Here is a 26212-nt window from a genome sequence, read left to right as displayed (position 1 = left end):
TTATGAGATAATAAAGTCATAATAATGAGATAAAAAGTCATAATTATGAGATAATAAAGTCATAATAATGAGATAAAAAGTCATAATTAGATAAAAAGTCATAATAATTAGATAAAAAGTCATAATTATGAGATAGGCGATTGTCGAATTGTACCTAAGACATTGAAGTAAAGAAGGATGAGATTTTTGTCAGAAAACTGTAGTTACAGACGTACAGGACAAAAAAAAAAGGGATAAATTTCCCCTCTTCATCAGCACGAGTTGTTGGCTTGAAAGATTGTTTGGACCTGATACAGTCAACAACAGCTCGAGCTGCTGATTGTTCCTCAGTGTTGTCACAACAAAAGCTAAACGTAGCTACCGACAACTGAGGCGGTTTCTTTTGGCTGAACCGGTTTTGTCCTTCAAAAGGCTCGACCCATTTAGTTTTCTCTTCTATAACCTGTTAATCCTTTTCAGGCTCAAAGGTGACTGGAGGTTCTCCCCGTATACACTGGGAGACATTTATTTTTGCAACAAAAAAAAAACACATTTCTTGAACAAATAAAGAAACATTTATTTACAAAAAACAAATACATTTGACTAACCATATAAATCTACATAATAAAGCCTCACAATGAGTGTCTTATCACGCCATCACAACTTATCTCTTAACAACACGACATGGAAAAGCTTTACATTTGTTTCAAAGAATCCTATCATAAATATTCTGATTGATTTTAATAAAGGAAGTAAAATACATATTCAGACTAACAGAACCATCATACTATAAGTAGACACTAACGTTCATCTGAATTACTTTGAGCTGCTGCTTTTGAATCTAAAGGGATCCATTTAGTTTGAAAGTATGTAATAAAAAATATTATTAACAACCCCTCTGCAACCCGGTTTCTTTTCTAATGATGTATTTAAAATGAATATTTAAAAAAAACACAGTGATAAAAGTAATTTATAAAATGTGTGAGACTTTACTGTCACAGTATGTCAGCAGGTAGCTCACAGGCCTCACAGTCATCATCAGTAATGAAACATTTATCCTCTATTCTTTCTTGTAGTCCTCCTCCAGTTTGAGCTTCTCGGTGTCGTTGCTGAGGAAGGCGGGGTCGTTGCTCACTTGAACCTTGTCGAAAAAGTTAAAATCTGCCACGTAGCGGCCCCCCGTGGTGCTGAACAGAACCGGCTTGAACTCGTAACCCCAGAGGATCTCCTGAGGGACGTAGGAAGTGCGGCTCTGGCACGTGGCGGCAGTGGACTCCATGGTAGCGTTGAGGGTCACCAGGAGCTCAAAGTCTCGAGTGTGAAGGTTTTCGGCGTTCAGTCCTGCCAGCGGGCTGTGCTCGTCCAGGACGTGGTAGAAGGTGAGAGGGAGGATGAGAAAGGGGCACTCGCTGCTGGAGTCCATGTTGAAGTCCACGGCGCTCTGGTGGACCTGTGTCTTCTCGCCCTCCTCGGTCACATTGGACTGGAGGAGCTTTCCTGTCAGCTGACACTGGATCAGAAGACTCTTCCTCATGTTGGCCACCCTCACCATCAGGCACAGCTTTCCCTGTCGTCGGCAGATCACCGCCAACTGGCTGAACTTGATGGTCTCTGCTCGTTTCTTGGGTCGAGCCAGTTTGGCCAGAAAGGCTCCAGTGACGAAGATCTCAGCCAGGCCCGTGATGACGAGCTGAGCCACCAGGGTGAAGATAGCCAGCGGACACTCCTCTGATATATAACGATAACCGTAACCGATGGTGGTCTGTGACTCCAGAGAGAACAGGAAGGCCCCAGTGAGGCTCGCCACATTCTGTAAGCAAGGTGTGTGGTTGGAGCTCAGGCCGGCCTCAAAGTCTCCGTTACCCATGCTGATGAAGTAGAAGATGACCCCGAAGATGAACCAGGTGATGACGAAGGTGGAGGCAAACAGAGTGAGCTTGTAGCGCCACTTCATGTCCACCACGGTGGTCCAGATGTCGTGCAGGTACAGCTTCATCATGCCCTCCACGTTGTCAATGCGCACGTTGTTGTGGCCGTCCTTGGACACGATCCTTCGCTGCACCTCGGTCTTCCTGGTGGCCATGTCGATCTGCGTCAAATAAAAGACTTCAGAGGTTTCAGAATGGCATCACCAATGGAGAGACAGACAACAGACAAAAAATCATGATGAATATCATCTAAAGCAGTGGTTCCCCCAAACCCCCTTATCGACACATAAACATATGTACACTAATCACACTGTCAGTCCTTTGCTCACATCATTTATTAATTTAATTTAATAAATATGAATTATTGAGCTGTGGAAAAGGGGTAGGATTAAATAAGTTGTATACTTCTTCCTACTCCTTTTCAGGCATATCAATTGAATATATGTAATTTTCTTTTTCTTTTTTTGTGAAATAATTTGAACATTGTTTTTTCTTTATTGTATTTTCGTGCTTTTCATTTTGTTTTGTATTTTTGATATGTTTGATTTTATTTGATATGTCTGAAATAAATTTAATCAATACCTATACTTATATTCTTATACTATGCAAAGGATCATTTCAAAGACTATTGTGCGCTTATTTTGTGCTAAAGTCTGTGTTCTGCTGGGAGAGTGCAACTCTTCAATGTCCAGCTTTGATTTGTATATTATATGTTGAATGAGACAAATCAGAAAAACCGATGAATGACATTCAGTGCTTTTCCCAGTATTATTGTCATTTTTACTCTGGATAATCCACAGACCAAATTATGAGGTTTTTAATGGAACTACTTCATGCAACAAAAAAAAGAGTCATTGTTCGTTATAATCAATACAAGCAAAAGTCAAACTCCTGTCAGTGTAGCTATACATGAGGACCAGACACAGGTGGAAATGACTAAATCCTATTACTACTTCCTTCAGTTTTACAAAGACAAATGTCATAAAGTTACTGAACATGTTAAATAAACAATCTCCTCAGTGTTGGAGACGTTAACACAAGTATACAGGCAGAGAGAAACCTCTAAAATCAGATTTTAAAACATTTAGTAAAAACATCTACTACACACCTGTGTGTCAGTTAAATAAATAGTTACAAGTAAAAGATTTTAAATGCTTCAATAGAAATAGCAACACATGCAATGTCCGTACTCAGTTATTCCATTAAGGTTAAAACGTCAATAAAAAAATTGTAATGCTCCTTTAAAGTTGATCATGATTTGTCCTCTCAAGGTGAGAAAATCAGCGCACAGAAATAACCCCAAACAATAAAGATTAGCACAATGAAACATTTCACAAAAATACATGAACATCAAAACATACCTGTCTAAATAACAAACTGTTCCTACCTTTACTCTGAGGGTTCAAACAAAGACAAAGGTTGAAAGTTAACCTTGAAGTAAACCATTACAGGAGCCTGAGAACTCTTAACTCCTAACAATTATTGATTCCTTGATAAATCTGAAAGTGTGTATTATACTCACTTCGTCGAATAGTCTCAGGTGTTTCCACACACAATCTGTAAGGTGAAGCTGCTGGGGAACATCTAGTTCAGTGTCTTCTTTCTCCTTTTGTCACAGCGTGTGAACACTGAACTTTGGCACAGTCGTATTCAGGGTAGAGCATAAATGAGAGACAAAAGCCGAAGCTGTAAAGTCTGATCTGCATGTGGGTCGGCTTTTATCCCTCCGCCTTCCCCCCCTCACCTGTCCACAGGTAGGAACAACAACCAGGAACACCTGAAGTTTGTTGTGTTCCATTTAAGGTTGTTGTTGCTCAACACACACGCCCACATTTACTGCCTCTATGATTGTTCTCTGGAGGACATTATGACATTATTGGGACAAATAAATATGGGGTGACAAATTTCTGGTCAGACTCTGTTTATAAAAATTGCAGCTAAAGTTGAAATCGAATTCCTGAAAATAAATTGCTATAAGTTGAAGTACAAAGGCGGGAATTAGATGTCAGTAAAAGTGCAGTTTGAAAATCTACCATCCAATTTCTTAAAGTAAAGCAAAGATAACTAAATATAAAATAGAAACTGTTTTAAATTATGAAACACATTATAAACAAAAACTAGGTGGAATTAAAGCTCCTGTGAGGAATTTTCAGTTTGTGTTGATTTTGGCGCCCCCCTGTGGACAAAGCGGGAACATTTCGCTCTTTGCTGATTTTGTACATGCATTAGTGTTTTAAAAAAACTGTGACATTCTGTTTAGAAAATATAATTTTTTTCAATTTAAGACAAGTGGTTTAGGGAAGTGGGCGGCACAACTCCAGGTGAATTAGTTGCTTTCATTTGGCACACATTAAAGGTGGAGTCAGCATTGTTCATTGCAGCTTGTCAACACATCATTCTGCAGGTTTTAGTGCGCGCGTTTACTGCTTGTACTTACACTGCAAGCAACCGCACACTAGCACAAGCTAACCACAGATGTTGGCACCTGCCTGTCCATCAGAAAGAAGGCCAACTGCGCGTCCGAGGGTAAAAGCCGACACGAGGTTCACCCTCATTTTAGAACGAGCTCTATCCACGTGGCGTTTCTCCTCACTATGATTAGCCTGTATTTACTCCTAAACTCTCCTGCGAGCTGTCATTGGCTGAGAGAAACATACCAGCTCCCCGCCCAGAAACAACCCATGTCAACCAAAACATCCAAATACAGATAGAGGACAGGCTCTCTGCAGACTCAGTCACCATCACACACGTATGGAGGTTGAAGAGTGATGATTGAGCTGCATTTCTTTTGTATAGGTCCATATTTTATTTTTTAGATTCTAGTGTCAGATAAACATGAAAACTAAAATCAGTTAAAGCAATGTTTAGGGTGAAAGTTTCAGTGTTGACATTCAGGAAGAATTGTTGGGGAATATGAAGTCTAATGGCTCTTTAATGTAACTTTGGGTGTAAAAATGTGGTGAGTGTGGCTTACAAACAGAAGTGCATGTTGCTCAATCACTTAACAAAGCTAACTGTTGTAATAAGTGAAAATGTCCACGTCACACAAAGATAGATTTTGACTATGACAGCAACAGTTTATGTTGAATGTGTCTTTAAATCTTTTCCGTTTTATGACCTTGAATCACACTCCTCAGCTTTGTTATTACCCACATTCCTGAAGGCTCAGTGTGTGTGTGTGTGTGTGTGTGTGTGTGTGAAGATATGAACCACCAACTGATTTCTTAAGGAAGGATATAAACTGTTCTTCACACAGGATTCTCTGTTTCCACATGACAGATAACAGATGGAGCTACAGAGGCATCACAGGAGAGAGAGAGAGAGAGAGAGAGAGAGCTTTGAGCTCGATGTGACAGATTCTCATTTTCTCCAGAGATACAGGTCGCTCTCTGTTCTCTGTCAGGTAGAAATACTCAGTGAATGAGTCTGTGTCTGCTCTCTTGTAGGGGAAATTAAAGTATGTCAAAAAGCTGATTGATGCAGTTTGAATCATTGTTTGTGTCCTGCAAATACATCATAAGGAGATATATTTCACTGTACAGAAAGATTAGACTTTACTGAACAAGTTTGGAATCAGAACCAGAAATACTTTTATTGATCCCGGGGGGAAATTTTCTTCTTACAATCGCTCTAATACACCATATAGCAATAGGAAATATATACATATATATAGAATGTGGAATAAAATAGAAATAGAAATACATAATAAATAATAAGCACTAAAGTGCAGAGTAGCCAAAGAATTGAAGATGTGACTCGAGACGCCTAGTGGTTAGTGTGCGTACCCCATGTACGGAGGCTAGTCCTCTAGGCGGACGACCCAGGTTGAAGTCCGGCCTGTGGCTACTCTCCCGCATGTCCTTCCCCACTGCCCCTCCCACAGATTGCCTGCAGCCACATGTCTGCTCTCATTGCTCTATAGGCGGCGTATGAATGGAATTAGTTACTTTTCATGGTCACTTCAAAGATCACAACACGCTTCATTAGCAGCAGACTTTATCTCTCTTTTTCAGTTTGGCTATTTCTTTGCTTGATGTCGTGGTGGTTCACCAAAAGATGAACGACCCCATCTAGTGGAGCAACAAATAACAATGAAATGCTTCTATGAAGATAGCATGAAAAACAAAATTACCTCTTAAAGTATAACTATGTTGTGTCACTTTTTTCAAAATCTTTCATAACATAAAAAACACTCTGTAAAGATTAAAAACCCTGCATTCACATTTCTACTTGCAAATCAGTACTAAAGAAAGGCCACAGGATGAACACAGAGTATTCAAATGAAAAGTACTCAAATGCACCATGACCCATTTCAGAGTGTTTATTTATGAAGCCCTCAACATATCCAAAGTTAATACTTTAATTAAGTTTTAAAATTATAAAATAAATACAGTGAAGAGAGAAGTAGAGCCTTTTCCTTTTCCTTTGTATCACAGTTAAAAGTATTAACTTCAAATACTCTTGGTTGGAGGCCGGAGCTTGGTCTGTAGTGCTCGGCTGGAAGTTGAAGTGATTCAGTTTTTATTAAATGCAACACTTGAAAGACTTTACTCAAACTGTAAATGAAAACCACCTGACAACACATGACAAACATATTTTTATTTACAAACAAACATGATGAGGTTACCTTCCCTGTGTTTCAGGAGAGCATAGTTCTGTGTACACTATTTAATAAGTGTTGTAACACTGTTCCACACCACACACAGTATAGGGAACACTTTACTACAGAGAGCCTCATTTTGCATTTCTACGCAGCTTACACATTTTTTAATTTTACATTTCTGATTTATAGTAAATGGTGTCGCACGAATTGTTGACGAGAAAAGTGACAGGCGTACCCGGTGGTGGTATGAAGAACTGAATAGAGAAGCTCACATACCGCTCGACTCGACGCCTCCGCCGCACAGCTGTCCAATCACAGTGTGAAGTCGGTGTGAAAATCTGAGTTTGTTTCAGAAAGTTACAGAAATGGTTGAACACGGACACAGAGTGGCAGTCCTGAAGACGCAGGCAGCCTGAAGCTGCGTTACAGTGTCCATCAGAACTCCTCCAGAACTATTTATCATTCAAAAGAACACAAACGATGGCCCTGCTGGATGACTCGTTCCTTAGGGGAGCATAAAACGGGGGTTCAATATAAAAAGGACGAAACAAAAAGCTCCCTGGATTTGAAGCCAAAAGATTTAGAGCTCCCCCTGCTGGCTGGCTGCAGTGTATGACATAAACCCGCCTCCTCTATAGCCACTTTCTGCAACAGCGCCGTAAAACAACAAAGCTCCTCCATCATTACATTTCTGGTACATTCACACTGAATCCCCAAACGGCTGAATATTGGTGTCACATCACAACGTGTAGAGAAACATTAGGAGCTCCACATACACACAGTAAGACATGCACACACACACACACACACACACACAGCGCTGCTCCACAGATCCCACCTCACCCCTGTGTTACTACCTCCAAAGGCGGCACAGAGGGGGATCACTCAGTCCCCACATTATGCCTCTGTGACATTCATATTAAATGAGAGACGTCACCGGCGGTCTGAAAAGGACTTAAGTTATCAGATGGGACGGGGGTCAAAGTGTAAACTCAAAACAAACATCAAATAAATGTTTCTCAAACCGCGATGTGTTTCTGAGAGCTTTAGTTTTAATACGTCACTTGATGCAAAGAAGAAGAATTGCTCCTGCGGCGTTCTTTCTCGTATCGGCAGAGTAAAGGAGAAGATGTGACCAATGCGAACACAAGAGTCATTTTTCTTCCACTACTGAGCGTCTCTTCAAGGAATCCGTTCTGCTGAGGACTGTACTGATCTGATAGGATCTTTGTTTGCTGTGATGTCATCAGCCAGACCCCCCCTGCGCATCTCTTGGCTCAAAAACGACATCACCAGCGTAAAATATCAGCGCCCGTCGCAGGGGTATTTTGGCTTCAAATTTGTACAACAGAAGGAGATGGCGACTTGACGTTCATATTTACGTACATTCAATGGTTGGACCATGAGTACAGAAACCAAATCATTCAATTCACACACTTGTCATGGACTTAAGTGTGGGTCAAGGCCAGACGGCGATGAGGATCTGAAGAGGTCTGTTGGTCATCAGCTGGTCTCGGTCCTCAGTCCAGGATCATGAAGTCTTCCTCACTGTTACAGCTCACTGTGGTGGAGGGTTAGCAGTGCTGGCCTTCAGGATGCCCCGCAGCACCTTGTAGTTGTTGAGTGGCTGGTTCTCTTTGGGGGGGTAACAGGGGCCTCGATCGGTCGCGTACGAGTAAGGAAACCGCAGCACCCAAAGACCGTCGGACGGTAACACCAAATCCGTCTGCTCCGGGTGGAAAACTGGGCAGGGAGGAGGACCAGGCTGGACCTGGAAAACAAAATAAAGAACAAGTTATAAGAAGAAGAAGTTTGACACAACCTTCAAAATGTGATGATTCCTGAGCAATATCTGGAGTGATCACATAAAGTATTATATAAGAACACTTACACAACCGAGCTTCAGAGCTGTGCTCAGAATCAAGAAAATGTGAGAACGTGTAAAGACAGCGTCGCTCTCTCTGACAAACAAGTTTCTTTACCTGCGCCAAAACACCTCTGTCACCTCAGCTGGACCAGCGTTTACCTGAATACCTACAATTTATCGCTGCAGATAAACGGATGGATAAATACTGAATTCTTGGAGTTCACTTTGCCCTTGTAGATTCACGACGAGTCCCTCCGCTCTGAAGCTTCTGAAGCATCACTGACGGTGTTTTCTAACACCAACCATTAAAAGAACGAACCGCCTCCTGCTTCCAAAATCTAATGTCAGAAAAATCTTGTTGCAAAAATGTTTCGAGCTCAAGTGTTTAATATCTCCATTCAGTCGCCTGTGACCAAAATATTTTCTCACCATATAAGAGGCAGGCAAGAGGAAGTATTTAAGACTTCTGTGACCTAACACCGTTTCCTGACAGTTTGGGGTGTTGTATAAAATGTTATTTATGGGGCGCTGGTGGTGCAGTGGTTAGTGCGCGCGCCCCATGTATGGAGGCTGCCGTCTCAAGCGGGCGGCCCAGGTTCACATCCCACCTGTGGCCTCCTTCCCGCATGTCACTCCCCACTCTCTCTCGCCCTGATTTCCGACTCTATCCACTGTCCTATCTCTCCATTAAAAGGCCAAACATTTTTTTATTTATGAACCGTAAACGATTAAATCCTCTGCGGTACAGTTTTCCCCTCACAGTCTTTCACAGCCTTGTGAATCCCTCCACATCTTTACCCTCACTAAGACTCAGACCCCTCTGGGATATCCCGTCATGTAACCAACCTGTTGCTCGTTAAACTAACTGAGATGTCCCACCCGGCCTCCATCAGGGTCACGAAGTCCACAGACCGAAATGCGTCTGTTCAATAAAGTTATTCAAATTGATCTTCACTACAAGTGTTGCTGGAGGTTTTTTTTTGACCTCTTCAAGCCTTTCACTCTCCGTGCGTCTTGGTTGTTGGTGAAGTTGTACATTTTTGTATTCATTTGTTTAATGCAATTTATTTGGGTGTTTTCTTAACTTTTAGGATTAACGCTAAAAATGAACAAAACACCCAAATAAATTGCATTTGACAAACGAATACAATTCTGATTTGTGCGTCTGAAGGGTTTAAAGTGAATCTAGATGACACGTCTGATCCGTGGTTGATAAAACAGCAGCGCCTGAGAACGAGAGAACCGTCCCTCGTCATCTGAAACTACTCTGCTTTTGTTGCCACTATCCCAACTGTTATCGAACATGTTGTCAGCATCAAATTCAAATGGAGCGTCTGTTTTTCTGAGATCACTGACACTATCCCTTTGTGCTATTTTCAAATAAATGTTGGGTTTTCAGTCTTTTTTGCAAATGATCACGTTCTGTTTTTATTTACATTTTACACAACTTCACGACTTTTTAGAAAATGGTGTAGAAACTTTTGGATAACCTCTGAGTGGAAACTTTTCAAATCAACGTTTTTTTTTAGGAACTTTAAAGATTTGTAGATTCCTATGAACAAAGAGAATAATCTGGGTTTAAAGGATGGGATGCTAAATTTCTCTGCTAGACAAAATTCTAATCATCTCTGCATATCTTCTCCTTTTTTAACTGCTTTTTATTCCAGTAATGTTTGTGTGTTATTCTGATTTTTTGATTTTGTTTTGTTTTGATTATTATAATTTATAAGCTAAACTTGCTAAAGACAACTTGTAGTTCATTATAGGTGTAAAAAGAGGTGATACAGTGAATACTTGTAGCCACTTGTTTACCTGTGGGTTGAGAGTGACCTCCAGCGGGGCGTCGGGCACCACGATATAAAGGCGGGCGAGCTGGGCAAAGTGAGCTTTCACACCGCGTCCCTGTGATGGTGAGGGGACGTACAGCGGCATGTCCGTGTTTAACACCCTGGTGGCGGGGTCTTTGGTGCCCCCTGGTCCCAGAACCTTCACTATCTTATCGGGGCCGCAGCTGATGAAGCGCCTCCCCCTGCTGTCCTCGTACTCGAACCCAACAAAGACCCGAGCCGTGTCGTCCCTCCTGCGACTCCTGCCCAGCCCCCCGGTGCTTCCTCGCTTCCCCACCAGCGTCTTGTTAGGAGCCGGCCATGACGAGGTGCTCCCGTCTAAAGGCTCCGTCAGTCCCGTGTCCTCCTCCGACCGAGAGCGGATCACCAAGTCCCACGGCAAGAGGAATGAGGAGCCGGGGAGGAAGCCTGGATGCTCCAGACCCGTGTGGCAGTTGTAGGACTTGGCTGGACCCAGTTTGACCAGAGACCAGCTGGAAAACTTGGGCAGCAGGCCTTTGGCGCAGCCGGAGTGCACCATACCGGGGAGGTACTCCACAGTGGAGGGCTGGCGGTCCACAAGGCTCGGCCTCTTCTGCTGGACTTGAGACTCGGTTCCGTCTCCGTCCCCGTACGGCCCCAGGCTGTCGGTGGACTGGCCCAGGCTGAGAGCCAGGCTGAGGCTGGGGTCTCCCGGGGTGTGGCTCTGGGCCGTGCTCGGCTCCTTCAGCTTCTCGGTCTCACCGGACCCCGACGCCTCACATGGGACTTTCTGAACTTGGTTGGAGGCTGGAGCCGGGTCCGGAGTGCTCGGCTGGAACACGGGAAACTCGATCCGCTCCAGCTTCCCGCAGCATTTCTCGTCCAGAATCTAAACAGCGTTACAGAACGTGAGCAACAGAAATATATGAGATGAAGATAATGACGTGTAGTGTTTTTATTTAAGAGGCTGATAACAAAATATCTACAAACAAGCTCTAAACTCCCCAGTGCATTATTATTGCTGACAAGTTTTTCTGCAAACAAAAGTGGCCAAAATATCTTGAGGTTTATCTTTAAGTCAAATTTTCTTTATTAACTCAATATGAATGTCATTGCTATGATCATGTCTGTTTTTTGATAACTCTGCACTATCTGCTTTTTTTTTTTAAACATTGCTGTACATATATAAACAACACAACTTCAGAAGGTCAACACTTTTTTATTTTTTTATATTCAGGTCTAATTACAGATTTTTTCCTCAACTGTTTTTAGGTTCTTGTTTAAATTACACATATATTTTTATCTCTGCACGGGTTATGTACATTTCTTGTATAAATCTATTTTTAATTGCACAGTTTAAGTTTGTTTCATCTAGGGGTATTCATTAAATCTTTTTTTCAGGTTAATATATATGTATGGGAGGGGTCGGTTTTGTGGTTTAATTTGTAATAAATGTTTCATGTCATGTCTTTGTAACCTGCTACTGGATGCTTTGAATTTCCCTCTGGATCAATAAAGTATCTATCTATCTATCTATCTATCTATCAGGACTCTTAATACTCTGTGTCTGTGCTCACAAATATTCTGAGATTTCTCTAAAAGAGCGTCTAGCTTAGCTTTAGAAAACTAGGCAAGGAGTCCTAGTTAAGGAGTGATTTGGGAATATCCTCAGAGCACCTCTGAGCGTGGAATGACATAAACTTTGATCTCAATGAGGGGGCGGGTCGGGGGTTGAACCCCTTCGCTAGGTTTGACACATTCTTACTGACCTGGTAGAAGTCATAGTTGGCCGCCTGGACGTCAAACGGATCCTCTCGAGGAGCCTGTTTCCTGCCACAGTTGCAGGAGCTGGTGGAGCGCCCCCTGCTGTTGTGGTTCAGGATGGGAGGGTTGCGATCTATGTCAGGCTTCTCTCCTAAAGAAACAAAGGTCAGATTAAATGTTTGTGTTACTTCTTTTGAATATAAATATATATATCTATACAGAAACATGCATGTAAATTAAACTTTTAGAAGTGTCTGCTTATTGTTGTAAACATGTAAACTCTCTCATTGTTATGAGATAACTGTTAATAAAAGTACAAAGAAGATTCCAGCGGGCATATTGCTTCTGTTTTATTCATTCTGAATTTCATTTTCTCCAGGCTTTAACTTGATGCAGAACAGAAGTGTAAAGTATAAAGTGTGCACCTTGCTGAGGCAGCAGGTGGAACTTGTGAACACAGTGTTGGTCGGTCAGACTTCGCTCCTCACACAGCTGGTGCCCGTTGCTCCAGAACTTGTAGCAGTCTTCGTGAAGCTGCAGTGCGTACCGCTGGAACGCCACGCCTCGGGCATGCTGGCTGTACACCCGCAGCGCCTGGGCCAGCTGATTTTTGTGCACTGTGGTGGTGTAGTTGTGGGGGAGGTTGGACTGGTACGTGCTGTGAGCCAGAGGCAGAGCTTTCTGACACCTGTTTTCAGAGAACTTTGTGTCCGCATCCAGAAAACCCTCCAACACCTTCAACTGGCTTTGCACTTTCGTCGCTAGCTCCGCGATTTCTTCTTCTGTGTTTTTGATCAGGACTTGGTGGAGTCTGCCGGCGACCTGGACCCACTTGGAGTACGTCGGCAGTTCGAAATGTGAAGGCTGCGGGTTTCGGCCGACGCTGTCGTCGAAGCCCTTCTTGGTCAGGACCAGCTCTACGTGCTGCCAGAGGAATTCCTTCAAGCTGCAGTCCACCAGCTGGCCGCCCATCGAGCCGCTGAAAGATTCACAACCGAGGCTGGCCTGCCGAGCCGAACGCCGCATCTGCTGGTAACGCCTCGGCCCCGACACCGGCGCGGCGGACTCCTGCTCTCCCAGGATGCAGTTGGAGCGCAGCTGACTGATCAAGGTGCCCACAGGGTCCTCATCCATGGCCGGTATTACGTACACAAATGCCTGGTTGGCGGGGACGGTGAACAAACAGTTGCTGCTCTGGTTGGTCAGGACTCTGCTTTTGCGGAAGATGCGATAGATTTGGTCCTCCAGCGCGTGCTGCAGCCTCCTCCGAGGAGAGTGCTTCTTCGGTTTGTCCAGATTTCCTCCTGAGTCGGAGCCATTGGAGACCTTTAGGACAAAAAACAAGATAAACATCAGACGAGTTTATGTGAACTTCTTATAGTTTACTCGACTATTCTTTATCCAATGCTGTTATATCATATCATGTGTTACTGAAAGTAAAAATCATTTTGGGGAAAAGGTCTGTTGACTCAGTAACAGAGAGTTAGATGAGGATCGACTCGTAGCTGGTCTTGTTATAGTGGATTCACTTATGAGGATCTTAATACTCATAATAGGTTGTATTCTTATTTGTGATTGCAGTTTAATCTGAGGTCTTCTTTGTGTTTCCAGGCGACCAGGATCTTTTATGTACTTTTCCAGCAGAATTTATTGTAAGCAGGGATTTAAATGCACTTTTTTTTTTTTTTTTTTAAATCACCAGGCAACATGGCTAGTCGATTTTTAAAGTTACCAACCAACCAGATTTTCTACCAACGTGGCAACACTGACTTGTCGCATCATTTCTGCAGCCTGCCGATTCAAACAGACACAGTGACATTTGCTTCATTCATCACCAGCCAAAAAACGGCTAGTAGCTTTGGATGAAAGAATGAACTGTTTTGGCACTTTTGCTTGAAAAAATAAATTGATCATTTATGAAATGTTTGCCATAGTCAGTAATTATTTGATTGAGTACTAATGTAATTAAAAAGACGTGACATGTGTTATCATCACCTCTCATGGTTGCTGCAGATTTCTGCTTGAGGTTTCTGTCTGTTAAACTGAAGTTTGTCCATGAGACTGCAGCCATGTGCTGCATAACAACAAATGTTATTGTCTTATAGGGCTGGGCGATATATCGAGTTTTTAAGATATATCGATATATTTTCAATCCAGATATAGGGTAGGACAACATCGTTAATATCGATATAGTTCATGTTGCATTAAAATAACGTTACACGTTTCTTCTGTAGAGCTGCCAGTTCACCTGTTTCTCATCTCACTGTCTCTCTCTCTCTCTCTCTTCACCCTGCTCCTCTCTCTCTCTCTTCACCCTGCTCCTCTCTCTCTCTCTCTCTTCACCCTGCTCCTCTCTCTCTCTCTCTCTCTTCACCCTGCTCCTCTCTCTTCACCCTGCTCCTCTCTCTCTCTCTTCACCCTGCTCCTCTCTCTCTCTCTCTTCACCCTGCTCCTCTCTCTCTCTCTCTTCACCCTGCTCCTCTCTCTCTCTCTCTCTCTCTCTCTCTCTTCACCCTGCTCCTCTCTCTCTTCACCCTGCTCCTCTCTCTCTCTCTTCACCCTGCTCCTCTCTCTCTCTCTCTCTCTTCACCCTGCTCCTCTCTCTCTCTCTTCACCCTGCTCCTCTCTCTCTCTCTCTCTCCCTCTCTCTTCACCCTGCTCCTCCTCTCTCTCTTTCTCTCTTCACCCTGCTCCTCTCTCTCTCTCCACCCTGCTCCTCTCTCTCTCTTCACCCTGCTCCTCTCTCTCTCTCTCTCTCCCTCTCTCTTCACCCTGCTCCTCTCTCTCTCTCCACCCTGCTCCTCTCTCTCTCTCTCTTCACCCTGCTCCTCTCTCTCTCTCTCTCTTCACCCTGCTCCTCTCTCTCTCTCTCTCTTCACCCTGCTCCTCTCTCTCTCTCTCTCTCTTCACCCTGCTCCTCTCTCTCTCTCTCTCTCCCTCTCTCTTCACCCTGCTCCTCTCTCTCTCTCCACCCTGCTCCTCTCTCTCTCTCTCTCTTCACCCTGCTCCTCTCTCTCTCTCTCTCTCTGAGCCAAACTCAAAAAACTAAATGCTAAACTAAATGGATAACAAAACACACAGCTGTGTCTATTTTGTTATGCAGAAAAGTAATTAATTTCACAAACAGGTAGTTTGTTTTCATGCACATGTTGAACTTGTGCAACTGACTGTTAATAAAAGACATATCGATATATATCGAGTATCGCCATTCAGTGAAAAAATATCGAGATATGAGTTTTGGTCCATGTCGCCCAGCGCTATTGTCTTATGTGGTGAACATTTAAAATATAATGACGTTTATTTTATGGAGATTTGGTTCTTTATAATTAAAAACACATTATGTATCTGTGTCAGATAAGTCAGCTGAAATGAGGATGTTGGGGCCCCTGAGTGTCCGGGGCCCCAAAGCAGCAAAAAAAGCGTTACCACATGTGATTAATTTAATTAAAAAAAGTTGATAAAAACTGAGACCTTGAGAGTTCCGTTCATCTGGAAGACAAAGAGCAGGCGTGGAGGACAGGGTCGACAGTTCACCTTCCACTCTTTGGACACCGGACAGTCTTTGATGGCAGCCCGGATCAGAGGCAGCACCTTCTGTCTCAGGGCATCCAGGGCTCTAAAAAGCCGGTCGTAAGTCACGTCGAAGGTCTGGTTGGGGTTGACGAGCAGGAGGACGTGGCACACGGAGAACATGTAGAGCAGGTGGAGGCAGTGCTGTCGGTCCAGACCTTTCCAGAAATCGTGCGCGTCGGAGTGTCCCGCCGCGGCGCTCAGAGCCTGGCAGGCCCGCAGGAGCTGCTGGCTGTCGTACACGGAGGACAGCATCAGGTACAGGACCCGGCTCTCCTGCTGGTACAGAGCCTGGATGTGGCTGTCCGCGGTGCCGCCGTCCTCCGCTCCGCTGAACAGAGAGAAGATGTGTTTGTCCGACAGGTTGTTGAGGAGAGACTCCTTCAGCGGGCCGGGCTGCATGGTGCTTTTACCGAAGATACCGACGACACACAGGCCGTCCTCCCGGTAAGCAGCGTCCTCCGTGAAGTCCGCCTGGAGCAGAGCCCCCATGCTGACGGGGAGATCCATGTTCGCTTCCTTCATGGTGAAACTCAGGGGGATGAAAACAACGATGCAGACGTTTCCGGGTGTGCTTCCGGGTCCGTGAGCTAAAACCTCCGACTGGATGCAACATTAGTCCTTCAGTTCCTCAGGGGTGGGCAACTGGCGGCCCGGGGGCCACATGCGGCCCCCATCAGCCCTCAACGTGGCCCTCAGGTCAATTTTTACACATCAATTAATAGGAAACATGAAGAAAATATGACAAAATCTGCCATGAAAACCAGAAATATGTCCATAATAATATCAGATCACTTGCATATGTTGAGTTAAATTTCAGACATCATTGATTTTAATCGTTTTTGATTTTTGTACTATTTGGCCCCTTGGCAGTGAGAGTTAAAGGAATGTGGCCCTTGCTGTGACCAAAGTTGCCCCATCCCTGCTCTACATGTTTATAAAAGGCCGATACATCTTTTCATTAACACATTCAAACTACACAGTGTAAACACATTTCATTATAATACCATTTATAACGTGAGAGTAAGACTGTGAACTGTTAACCAAGCAGAGGTAGCCTAAAATAGTCAAACAAACATTGTTTATTTTGCCCTGTTTGACATTAAAGATAAAGATAAAGATAAACTTTATTGATCCCCCATGGGGGAAAATTTTTCATTACAACAGCTCAAGAAAACAGGAAACAGGAATATAATTATAAAAAATAACAAGAAGTTAAAAATCAAACATATGTACATCAGTTTAATAAAGGGAGAAAAAATACAATAATAGAATAATTGTAGAATAATTTAGAATAATTATAATAAATGTGTTTTTCACTCCTCATGCAGTTTGTAACTTTGTAACTGAAAGTTTTAAAAGTGCTATATAAATAAAGTTTTACTTAGGCTACTAAGGCTACCTACTTACTGTAGTGGGAAAATATAATATAAGCACTGTTTACAAGAAAAAGTTTAAAAAATGTATGCAGAATAGCCAGGATAATGTGTATGCTATATAATCTAATAACAGCTATGCAATTACAAAACAGACATAATCTATTTACTGCACATTTTACCAGCTATAAATAGGCTAATGCTCATACTGGATATTTAGGGTTCTTATAAGGGCATTTTAATTCATATTTTTAAACTGTAACTGAGCTGGATCTCCATACAAGGGAGCCTCCTTTTTCAGTTCATGTTTAGTTATTTATTTAAAATAGGGACGGTGCACATTAATGAACATGAACATGTTAATATGCCAGATTATAGCCACGGGCTAATTTCCATCTGTAGTCCCTTGGCAGGTTGGTGGTAAACAGGTAAATGAAGTAACATAACGATAAAACCAAAACAACAAGTAATGAAAAAACAACAACATATACTGTACATTAGTTAACAGAGACATATAAATATATATACCAGTATAAAGAGTGGCTGTTTGGTTTTGTTCAGAACCCCTCCCCCCTTTACATATGCAAACACTTGAATAGAAGGAAAGGCATGAATATTTTGTAAACATGTACCATGTGTAAAGACAGAAACTGTGAAAATAACTAAAATACAGTAGAACCTCGTCTTCTTGTTTATTCATTTGATAAGAAGTAGCCTAATCATTCTCCTTCATTAGTTATTCAAGACTTCCAATGCTGCAGCTAAAAGCCTCTGAGACAGATCACATGATCACTTACTATATATATCGCCCTGCACTAATGAAGGCTGCTCAATTGTTAAGATTCAGAAAGGAGGCTGAGGAGGAGGAGGAGGCCACACACTGACTAGTATTTACTGCATTTCACAAACATATAAGGCCTAGTCTATCTGAAATTACACTTGTACATCTAAGCTTTAGGTAGGCCTATGCATAAAGGTAATTTAGATGTTTAAAAAGTGCAGGATAAAAATATATTTAACTGAAATTACAAATGGTCAAAAGCACAAGAAGGTATTGATTCAAAAAAGAAGAAAACAAAAAAAGGTAAAGGTTAGGCTATATTGATTTATTCAAACTGGATGATTTGATTAACCTCATTGTTTTATTAAATCAAGGTTCAAAAGTAAAACACTTTGCATCTTTTTTATTTATTCATTTATTTATTTATTGTGTTTTAGTTTGGGACCGCAGACATGAAAATAGGCCGCGTTCATTAATAGCCATGTCTTTAAAGGTCAGACGTCAGACGACGCTGCGTGCGCGTCCTCGACCCTCTTTGACGTCACCGCCCTCTGATCATCCGAAATCCCTGATAACGTGACGCGCGCTCCCGCCCCGCTCTGAATGGGGTCTCAGTCCAGCATCTGACAGCGAGCCGACTCCGGTAGTGCAACCGCAGACGCCACAGTCCCCTCCATCCCGTCAGGACCCGCTGTTTTTTTTTTCTCTGACACACCGGTTGTCTGCTCCTCCCGGTAGTTCACACTCATTCAGGTTAGCCTTGCACTCCTGCCTCTTGAGAAGTTACTTCGGTTAGACTCTTTTTTTTTTTTCTCTTCTTAACCCGGCAAGTTTTTAGTAGCAGCTATACTGACGGGCGGAGCTGTCTTCTGTCTGTCCAGGAATGATAAATGATGGCCGGCTCTACAGCAGAGGAGAAAACCTTCCGACGGTTCCTGGAGCTCTTCCTCCGGGAGATGAGAATGCCTCTGCAGGAGAGCGACCCGGTGCCGATGCGCCCCTTGTCGGACCTGGTGACGGAGGACGAGGTGGAGGGGGAATGTCTCGACCTGTGTCTCCAACACCTCTACAAATAGTTAAGTGAACACTTTCTGTCATTGCATGCTGTTATTTCCGTGTGTGTAAGAAATTAAACTCACTGTGGTGGCTTATCTGTCGTGTGTTTTGACCGACAGTAACTCTGTGAGGAGCTGAGTGGAGGTTGCGACCCCAGCTGGGTCCCCTTTAGATCAAACCTCCACCTGCTTCACACCACTCTGGGTGTGTCCAAAACCAAGTTTGGACAAGTGTCTTTACTGAAATGTTTGAAGGAATTAGATAATAATAAAAAAAAAATGCATAAGTGAAGATCTTACACCAGGTCTGTGTCGCATCACTGTTTCATATATCTGTGCATGTCGTGCCACACATTTTTTTTTGCGCCAGTGGTGACAGGTGCTGGAGGTCCACAAAAAGGTGAACCCCTGGATTTGCGTAACAGTACGACGTCATCATGGTGTAGAAAGGGGGGCGGGGGGGGAGGAAGCCATCGCCATCACTGCTGAGCGCATCTTCATGCAGGCTAAAAATAGAATCACCGGTTACGTTCTTAGCCTCAATCGTTAGACTGGTCGTTACTGCTCTTAAAAAAATCCAAGACACTAGATCGAAATGTCACGGATCGAGATGCTGATTTCTGGAAGTAATTGCTCGTGACATTTTGCAAAGAGATCTCAGTGTGTTCCTGTAAAAAAAAAAAAAAAAAAAAGAGAGAATTCAAGGGAAATAACACGTTTCTAGATCATCAGCCAAAAGGGCACTCATACTTTACATTTGATAGAAAATGAAAAGCATTCTGCAAAATACAATTTTTAAGACGTGTGCAAACCTGGATACAAAAATATCATCGTGTTCCTTACAAAAAAATACCTCTGCAAAGATAAGGACACATTGAAAGCAACTGAATAAAACCCTGAAAAAACAGGGTTCGTATGACATGGATCATTTTTGTGAATTAACAAATAGTCTATTCCTTAAAAAAAAAAAAAAAAAAAAAAGGGCTGCAATGGCAAAAATCACTAAATGCATTTTTAAGACTAAGCGGCGATTACTTAATTTTGGCAGAAACTAAACTAAATTATCTAAGACATGGATGGACATGTGCAAAAACAGTCACACTGTGAGGAGTTGTGCTGAGAGTGTTCTGCCCTGAGCTCTGCTGCCTGTCCTGGTTTTGAATCCAAAATAGGTGCAGAAACTGTGCTGGGAAGAACAGGGTGGAAGGATTCATCTAGGGCAACCAGTGGCAAGGGGGCTGCTGCAGGCATGTACGTATGTCCCAGGAAAAAAAAGAGTGACTTTACTGCCCACTTTGACTGCAGACCCCCCCCCCCCCCCCCCCCCCCCCCCCCCCCCACCTACCTATAGGCACATTATATGCAGCGCCTCTCAGAAGGTCAGGCTGCTTTCCAGCCGTGACAGAGAGCATATGTTGATGGCAGGATGGATCTCATGCAGCCAGTAGTGCTGTCAGGTGTTTTCACCGAGCTGGAGAGGAGGATGCGTTCACACACATCCGACCTGTTGGAGCAGATCAGATCAACACATCCCATATTGCCTTTGTCACGATGCCCAGGCTTGATTGGCCGGTGAATATAAGGTCATTGAGCATCCAACACTCAACATCTTGCACAGCTTAGCCTCCCTTCCCCCTCTAATTATGGGCTGACAGCATGCACACACACATGCCTATTCCCTGGTGATGGAAAAAATGGGAAGAGATTTTTTTTTTTCGGTTATGTACAGAAACATGTTTTGGCCCATTCATTGTTATAAACTCATCCAACTAATACAGCTCCCATGATGTTTAGATATTGTGTCTGTGTCCAAGACTCAACGGGACTGTCTGGCATATCTGACAAGTGTTTGAGTCAAGGCATCAGCCAAGACAGACATCCACCTGGGAGGTCTTTTATTACCTCCCAGAGGACATGATGGTTTCTGTGTCTTTTGTTTGTTTGTCAGCAGGATTATAGTAAACTGGAACAATATTATATAAAAAAGTGGACGTCTTTGTTTTAAAAGTGAGACCAATGAAGAAATGCCTTAAATCTACATTCATTCTGAGGTGACAGCAGATGCTTATCAGAAGATTACCCTATTTATCACTTGCTTTGTCACCTCAGGAAACAGGTTCCTAATGAGTTTATGTTTTTAATCACAATCGTTCTTAGGTTTTATATGGTCCTATTAAAAGTAAAATCAACAACAAAGCAGGGTGGTCTTTCGGGCTTGTCATTGACAAGTCGCTAACATGACAACCTGTTAACCAGGTAAGAGGCTTGGCAATGAGCATGGTCACTTCTGGCTCCTAATGAGAAGGCGCTGTACAAAAAGCCAAACACAAGGCTTCAGATTAGAAGTATATAAAGCCCTAAGAGGAATGTCTATGGGAAGTATTCACTCAGTTTTGGAGCAGGTCCAGATCCAATATCAGTAATGGAAGACTTGACTTTAAAATGAGCTGGGTCTATTTGTCAGGAAGATAATGGAAGAAGAAAAAACTTCAGGCCCAATTTTCATCAGACTTGGTGGACAGTTGTAGCAGAGGCCAAGGCAGAAGACATTGAATCTGGGAGCAGATCCATTGTACAGATGAGCAATAACAATATTAGCAAGTCTCTCACATGGGGCAAAACCTTGCGCTCTACAAGTGGCACCTATAGTTTATAGTCTGTTGTCTCAAATGCTGATGTGTTATAAAATTACTAACCATGATCGTAGAATTCATCCAATTAGTCCAACTCTAACGAGCATTAACTCATGACTCATGTAAGATAAATACCATGTATGAACTTCAACAAGTTTCTCTACTCAACCGTTTTACTCTTACACAACTCAGACGTACTTATTTTTAGCCTCTTAATCCTTATTCTCCATTATCTTTCTCCTTCTCCACGACTGAATAAAATGTATTACTGTTTGTTTTACTACCTTTTTCTGACAGAAGTTGTAACTTGTCCCTTTGCAGATCAAGCGTTGCTAACAATATACATCATCCTTAATGATCATAGTGATCCATAAATGATATAATACACAATGTTTTATCATTAAAGTGGCATATACTGTATCATAATAGGTACTTTTGATACCTACAATATGTAAATTGCTGATAGTGCTTCATTCAGGACTCATGCTTGTGATGGAGTTTATTTTACATTTCTCTTTTCAGTGTGCTCAAATAAAGGATCTGAGTACTTCTTTCATTCCCACAGGAAAATCTAAAAAGAAAAGCTAATTTTTCAACAGCTCTCCGGGCTCACTGACAACTACAGCCCTTTTGATATTGAACAAAGCTGAAACAAGGGACAAATGTGTGATTGCACGATGACTGGGTGTTGTAATTTTTTTTTTTTTTAGTGGATAGCTCTCCAAATCCACATGAGTGTGTGATTTCTGATGTCAGTGTTGCTCCTGCTCCTGGTCAGGTTTTTGGCTGAAACCTGAAGTTGCTACAGTCATTTTAAATGGAGTCCATCCAGTCTGGCTGTGTAGAATGTATTTAACCAGGCGAAACCTCTTTTAGATTAAGAATCTCATTTACAAGTGGGCCCTGGCCAAGAGGGGCAGCGGTACAGCAAAAAGTTCTAGACATAAAACACAGAGTTACAAACACAGATCAACATGTCCTGAGTCACAGAGCAGAAAGTCATTAGTCCAAACATCTCCAACCTGAAGCATCGTCCTCAAACACGTCCAATCTAATTTTAAAAAGATTTAAAGAAACCATCTCCCCAAGACATACCAACATATCTGCAGCAAACCACTTAAGCAAGCTTTGTGATTTACCCCTCCCCCTCTCTCTTTTCTGGCTAGCATCATAAACAGTACATTTGGCTGGCTGGTGTCTATGATTCACTCTTTGGACCCGGTCCACCGAGTCGTTTATCTTAAGAGACCCTACCAGGAGCTAGCTGCTCCAGCTGCTCCCAAGGTCAAGAAGGACACAACTTTTTTAGGCTGTTTTATGCACGTTTTTTTTTAATTTTCAATACAGGCCAAGAAGAAAGGTGAAAAATTTAACAAAATAACAAGGAATCATCTTCTTAGATCATTAAAACCCCACGATTAACTCCCCATAAAACAAAGGAGCTGTAGAAAGTGTGACTTTTGTCTCTCTGGAGAGAAGTGGGATTAGTGCCGTAACGCAGCTCCATCGTCATTACGTCTTTGTACGTTCATATTGATCCACAATGTCTTAATATCGATGTCTGGGAAAAGTCACATTGCATATTCAAAGAGTGTGAGGAACAAGACATTTAAATGAATAAAACTTCATAAACACACCAGTGCAATCCAACTCCTTTGTGCAATAAGTACTGTATATAATTCCTAATGTGGATAATTATTGTTTGTTTTATTATTACTACTGCTTTCATTTAGTTATAATCTCTGACCTCATGTATTTAAGATATACTCTTTAATAAATGGAGCCTCCCTGTTAAAGAAGATTGTACTTGTGTAACCACGGTGACAATAAAAAAACGATTGAATCTTGAATGGACAAAAACAGACGGACTTTTATCACACATCTCACATTAAAAGACATGCTGTGATTTAAATCGCATCACTTCAGCAGATGTTCTTCCAGATATCAGTGTTGCCCGTTTTAAAGTGTTTTGACATTAATAAAATGAGCCGTCAGTATTTGGTTGGAGTCAAAACATGCAGCCTCCTTCCCCCTGATACAAGAGAAACAGGGATCACGGATCATGTATCAGATAGACAGATATCAGTTATATATTCAGAGCCGATACTCGATCTAATGCATCACTTGTGCTTCCGTTAGCGTCGGTCTGCTGCCAGGTAAAGCCGTGTTCTTTCTGCTCAACGTCTGCAGGAACATTTTTTTTTCCGATCCTTGTGTGTCTTTGACATTTCTTTACATATACGTACATCAGTTGTCATAGTAACAACAGCCTAGATGGCCTTGCACAGAGTAATAATAATGGTGTTTTGTTGAACAGTCTGAATGCGGCGGGCGCCAGGCTGGCCAGGTTTCAGTCACACAGGCAGGTTAATAACATTTCTTTAGAGAGCAGCAGTGGACCGGGTTCTGTGGATAATGTTTTAATTTACTGCTTACATGTGCACAGAAGAGATAAAAAAACATGGAAATAAACACTGTGAGATGATGTTAAACTACCCATCAGAGATTTGGCTTCATGTGGCCGTAATGTTTCTTAACAGTGAGAAGGACCGGTGATACCTCAGTTTGAGTTCTGATTACTTTCTTTAAGCAGTGAATAAAATAACCATCCTTCTCGACAAACTCTTTTTATACTTTTTTCTTGTCATCACTAGAGAGACAGGGAATGAGTCATTTTGTGTAAAGCGGTGAATGTCAGATTCCAGATTATGTGAAAGGCATTTTGCAACAAACTTCTTCATCTTGTGCTTCATCTCAGTCTCCATGTCTTTCTCTCCTCAACAATCCCGTCACTGTTCACGTCCAGGGCCTCACTTTCTTTCTTTGTTGTGACATGCCCATTTTTCAATGTTTAAATCATTTCCTTTCAACTTGTATTCCTCCAACGTTTATTTATCCTGTCTGACTCAAAAGTTCACTTTGATACAGACGCTTACTCTCTAAGTTATTCTAGAGAATCATGCAGGTTTAACACCTAACATTACAAAGAACAAGGTGACTAGATTGTGACTTTGTCCAAACATATTGATGTTACTTACTTAATAGTACAATGATGCACCTTATTGTAGCACCTGGCAGTTTAAAGAGCTTCGCAATTAAGTAAAGAACAGGAGAGAAAAGTAACAGATTGATTAAACTCGTCAAAATATTGGAAGATAAAACAAAGCATTTCAATTAATCGCATATAAAAGAGGCACCAGACAGCAAGAACGTGCAGGGGTGACTCTAGGAACGTTAAACCATAACAAAGATTACAGAACAGAGTAATGTGAACTTCTTGCCAACGACACGTTTCAGTGGTTTGGAGTTTGGAGATGAACCTCCGATAGAGATGGTGTTTGTTGAATCACGTTTTGGTACGTGTCAGATGGAAACCCTGCAGACGTGTGTGTGTGTGTGTGTGTGCCTCTACGGCTCACCGAAACAGAACTTTCACTGCAGTTCGTGTCGCAGACTTGACGGTGTGCGCGTGTTTGTGTGGTGTCCAGCATCCTACATGGATGTCTACAGTAGCCGCGCCGTGAGTGTAATGATAGTCGGAGGCAGCAGCTCTGGTGATTCATCCCAACGTGTCATTAGTTTGTCTCTGGGTTGAACAGCTAATAATAGACTTCAGCAAGAAGAGAGATCCCCTCTGTGTGAGAGGGAGTGTTAATAAGGGGCGGGCGAGGCACTAGGATGAGTTTGGGGGTGTGGACAGAGCGTGTGTGTGTGTGTGTGTGCGTGTGTGTGTGTGTGTGTGTGTGTGATGACGCCAGTTAGGTTTTAATCCAGTTTTCCTCCAGGCAGCTGGGAGTCACATCTGAAAAGAAGAGGATGCAGTCTACTCCTCCTGAACACATGGGATTTAGTGCGTGTGTGTGTGTGTGTGTGTGTGTGTGTGTGTGTGTGACTTAAATTATGCTTCAGTATGAATAAAACAAGCAGAGACATGCTGTTGTAAGACGTGAAGAAGCCTCCACTTCCTGAGTTTAACCTCGTTTATAAAGTAAGACTATAATGTACGGATTTCCCATTTTTCACACATTAAATCCTGTTGAACTGTTCATGAAAACTGAGCCGTACATTACTTTTTAAATAAAGCTTATGAACAACAAAATTCAAACTTTTAATGACATTTTAAAGGTTTTAACATTTCGCTAACACGGGACAACTTTGACTAATTCCTCAGCTTTTGATGCAGTCAGATGGCTGCAGACAAAAGGGACAAAAAGATGTTGTGAAAGACTGATCGTTTTGTATACAGGGCATCAAAGTGAACTGCCACTAAATGACAAACCAACATATGGTGGAGTTTGATCATTGGTCACAGTCAGAGGGGGCGGTACAGTTTGGTTAGCTAACGTCAATTGATGCTATTTTTTTAAATAAAAATGACCAGAAAAAACATGCATTATTTATCATGATTGGAAGTATTTCCAATTCCAATTTCCAATTCCAATATTTCTATTTCCACAATTTCTCAGTTTGGGATCAATAAAGTAATTCTATTCTATTCTATATTCTATTTTGGCCTTTGTTTTCCATAAGACAATGGGTCGGGGAAGGAAACCAGGGAGGGACAGTTGGGAACAACATGCGGGAAAGGAGCCACAGGTCGGACTTGAACCCAGACCACCCGCTTGGAGGGCTATAGCCTCCGTGTATGTGGCACGATCTAACCGCCAGGCCATCTGTACCCCAGAAATATATTCTTTGACATTGTAATTGTTGCGTTTTCAGCAACATCTTACATTCTTTTATAAGCAGAATTGTTCTGCCCACCAGTACGGGGCTGTTCATCTTTACCGTTATTTATTGTCTTTACTGGACAGTTTGTCACAAGTTAATGGTTGACATATTTGCAAC

General features: G+C 42.4%; 3 protein-coding genes across 4 annotated transcripts in view; 1 reads left to right on the top strand and 2 right to left on the bottom strand.

Moving 5' to 3' along the window:
• Nucleotides 1-468: 468 nt before the first annotated feature.
• kcnj15 (potassium inwardly rectifying channel subfamily J member 15) lies at nt 469-3652 on the bottom strand. The gene is made up of 2 exons (XM_061056456.1): nt 3430-3652; nt 469-2068 (listed from the first exon to the last, which is right to left on the bottom strand). Exon 2 carries the CDS (start codon nt 2060-2062, stop codon nt 1040-1042), a length of 1023 nt encoding a protein of 340 aa, XP_060912439.1. The 5' UTR covers nt 2063-2068; nt 3430-3652; the 3' UTR covers nt 469-1039.
• A 3795-nt stretch (nt 3653-7447) lies between these two features.
• On the bottom strand, nt 7448-16112 carry smg8 (SMG8 nonsense mediated mRNA decay factor). The gene is made up of 5 exons (XM_061056455.1): nt 15421-16112; nt 12375-13275; nt 11955-12100; nt 10190-11074; nt 7448-8281 (listed from the first exon to the last, which is right to left on the bottom strand). The coding sequence occupies exons 1-5, from the start codon at nt 16042-16044 to the stop codon at nt 8069-8071; spliced, it is 2769 nt and encodes a 922-aa protein (XP_060912438.1). The 5' UTR covers nt 16045-16112; the 3' UTR covers nt 7448-8068.
• A 2179-nt stretch (nt 16113-18291) lies between these two features.
• The window catches only part of ppm1e (protein phosphatase, Mg2+/Mn2+ dependent, 1E), a 42211-nt gene continuing 34290 nt past the window's right edge, over nt 18292-26212 (top strand). The window contains exons 1-2 of one of the 2 annotated variants that reach the window (XM_061056463.1): nt 18292-18429; nt 18558-18751. In XM_061056463.1, coding sequence (XP_060912446.1) covers nt 18567-18751 — 185 coding nt within the window. In that variant the 5' untranslated portion in view covers nt 18292-18429; nt 18558-18566. Of the gene's footprint in view, nt 18752-26212 lie in introns of both variants that reach the window. The other variant, XM_061056462.1, reaches the window with a different exon arrangement.

Source organism: Labrus mixtus, chromosome 14, assembly GCF_963584025.1.
Source record: "Labrus mixtus chromosome 14, fLabMix1.1, whole genome shotgun sequence".
Lineage (NCBI taxonomy): Eukaryota > Metazoa > Chordata > Actinopteri > Labriformes > Labridae > Labrus > Labrus mixtus.
The sequence above is the reverse complement of the archived record's forward strand: the minus strand, read 5'-3'. Positions and strand labels throughout refer to the sequence as shown.

What these genes read in the sequence shown, in the direction of transcription:
- kcnj15 (XM_061056456.1), bottom strand. Translation starts at nt 2,062, where the DNA reads ATGGCCACCAGGAAGACCGAGGTGCAGCGAAGGATCGTGTCCAAGGAC.
- smg8 (XM_061056455.1), bottom strand. Translation starts at nt 16,044, where the DNA reads ATGAAGGAAGCGAACATGGATCTCCCCGTCAGCATGGGGGCTCTGCTC. An exon ending in AGATGAACGGAACTCTCAAG is followed by an intron (nt 13,276 to 15,420) that starts GTCTCAGTTTTT and finishes TTTGTCCTAAAG; the next exon opens with GTCTCCAATGGCTCCGACTC. An exon ending in CCACCTGCTGCCTCAGCAAG is followed by an intron (nt 12,101 to 12,374) that starts GTGCACACTTTA and finishes TTGTTTCTTTAG; the next exon opens with GAGAGAAGCCTGACATAGAT.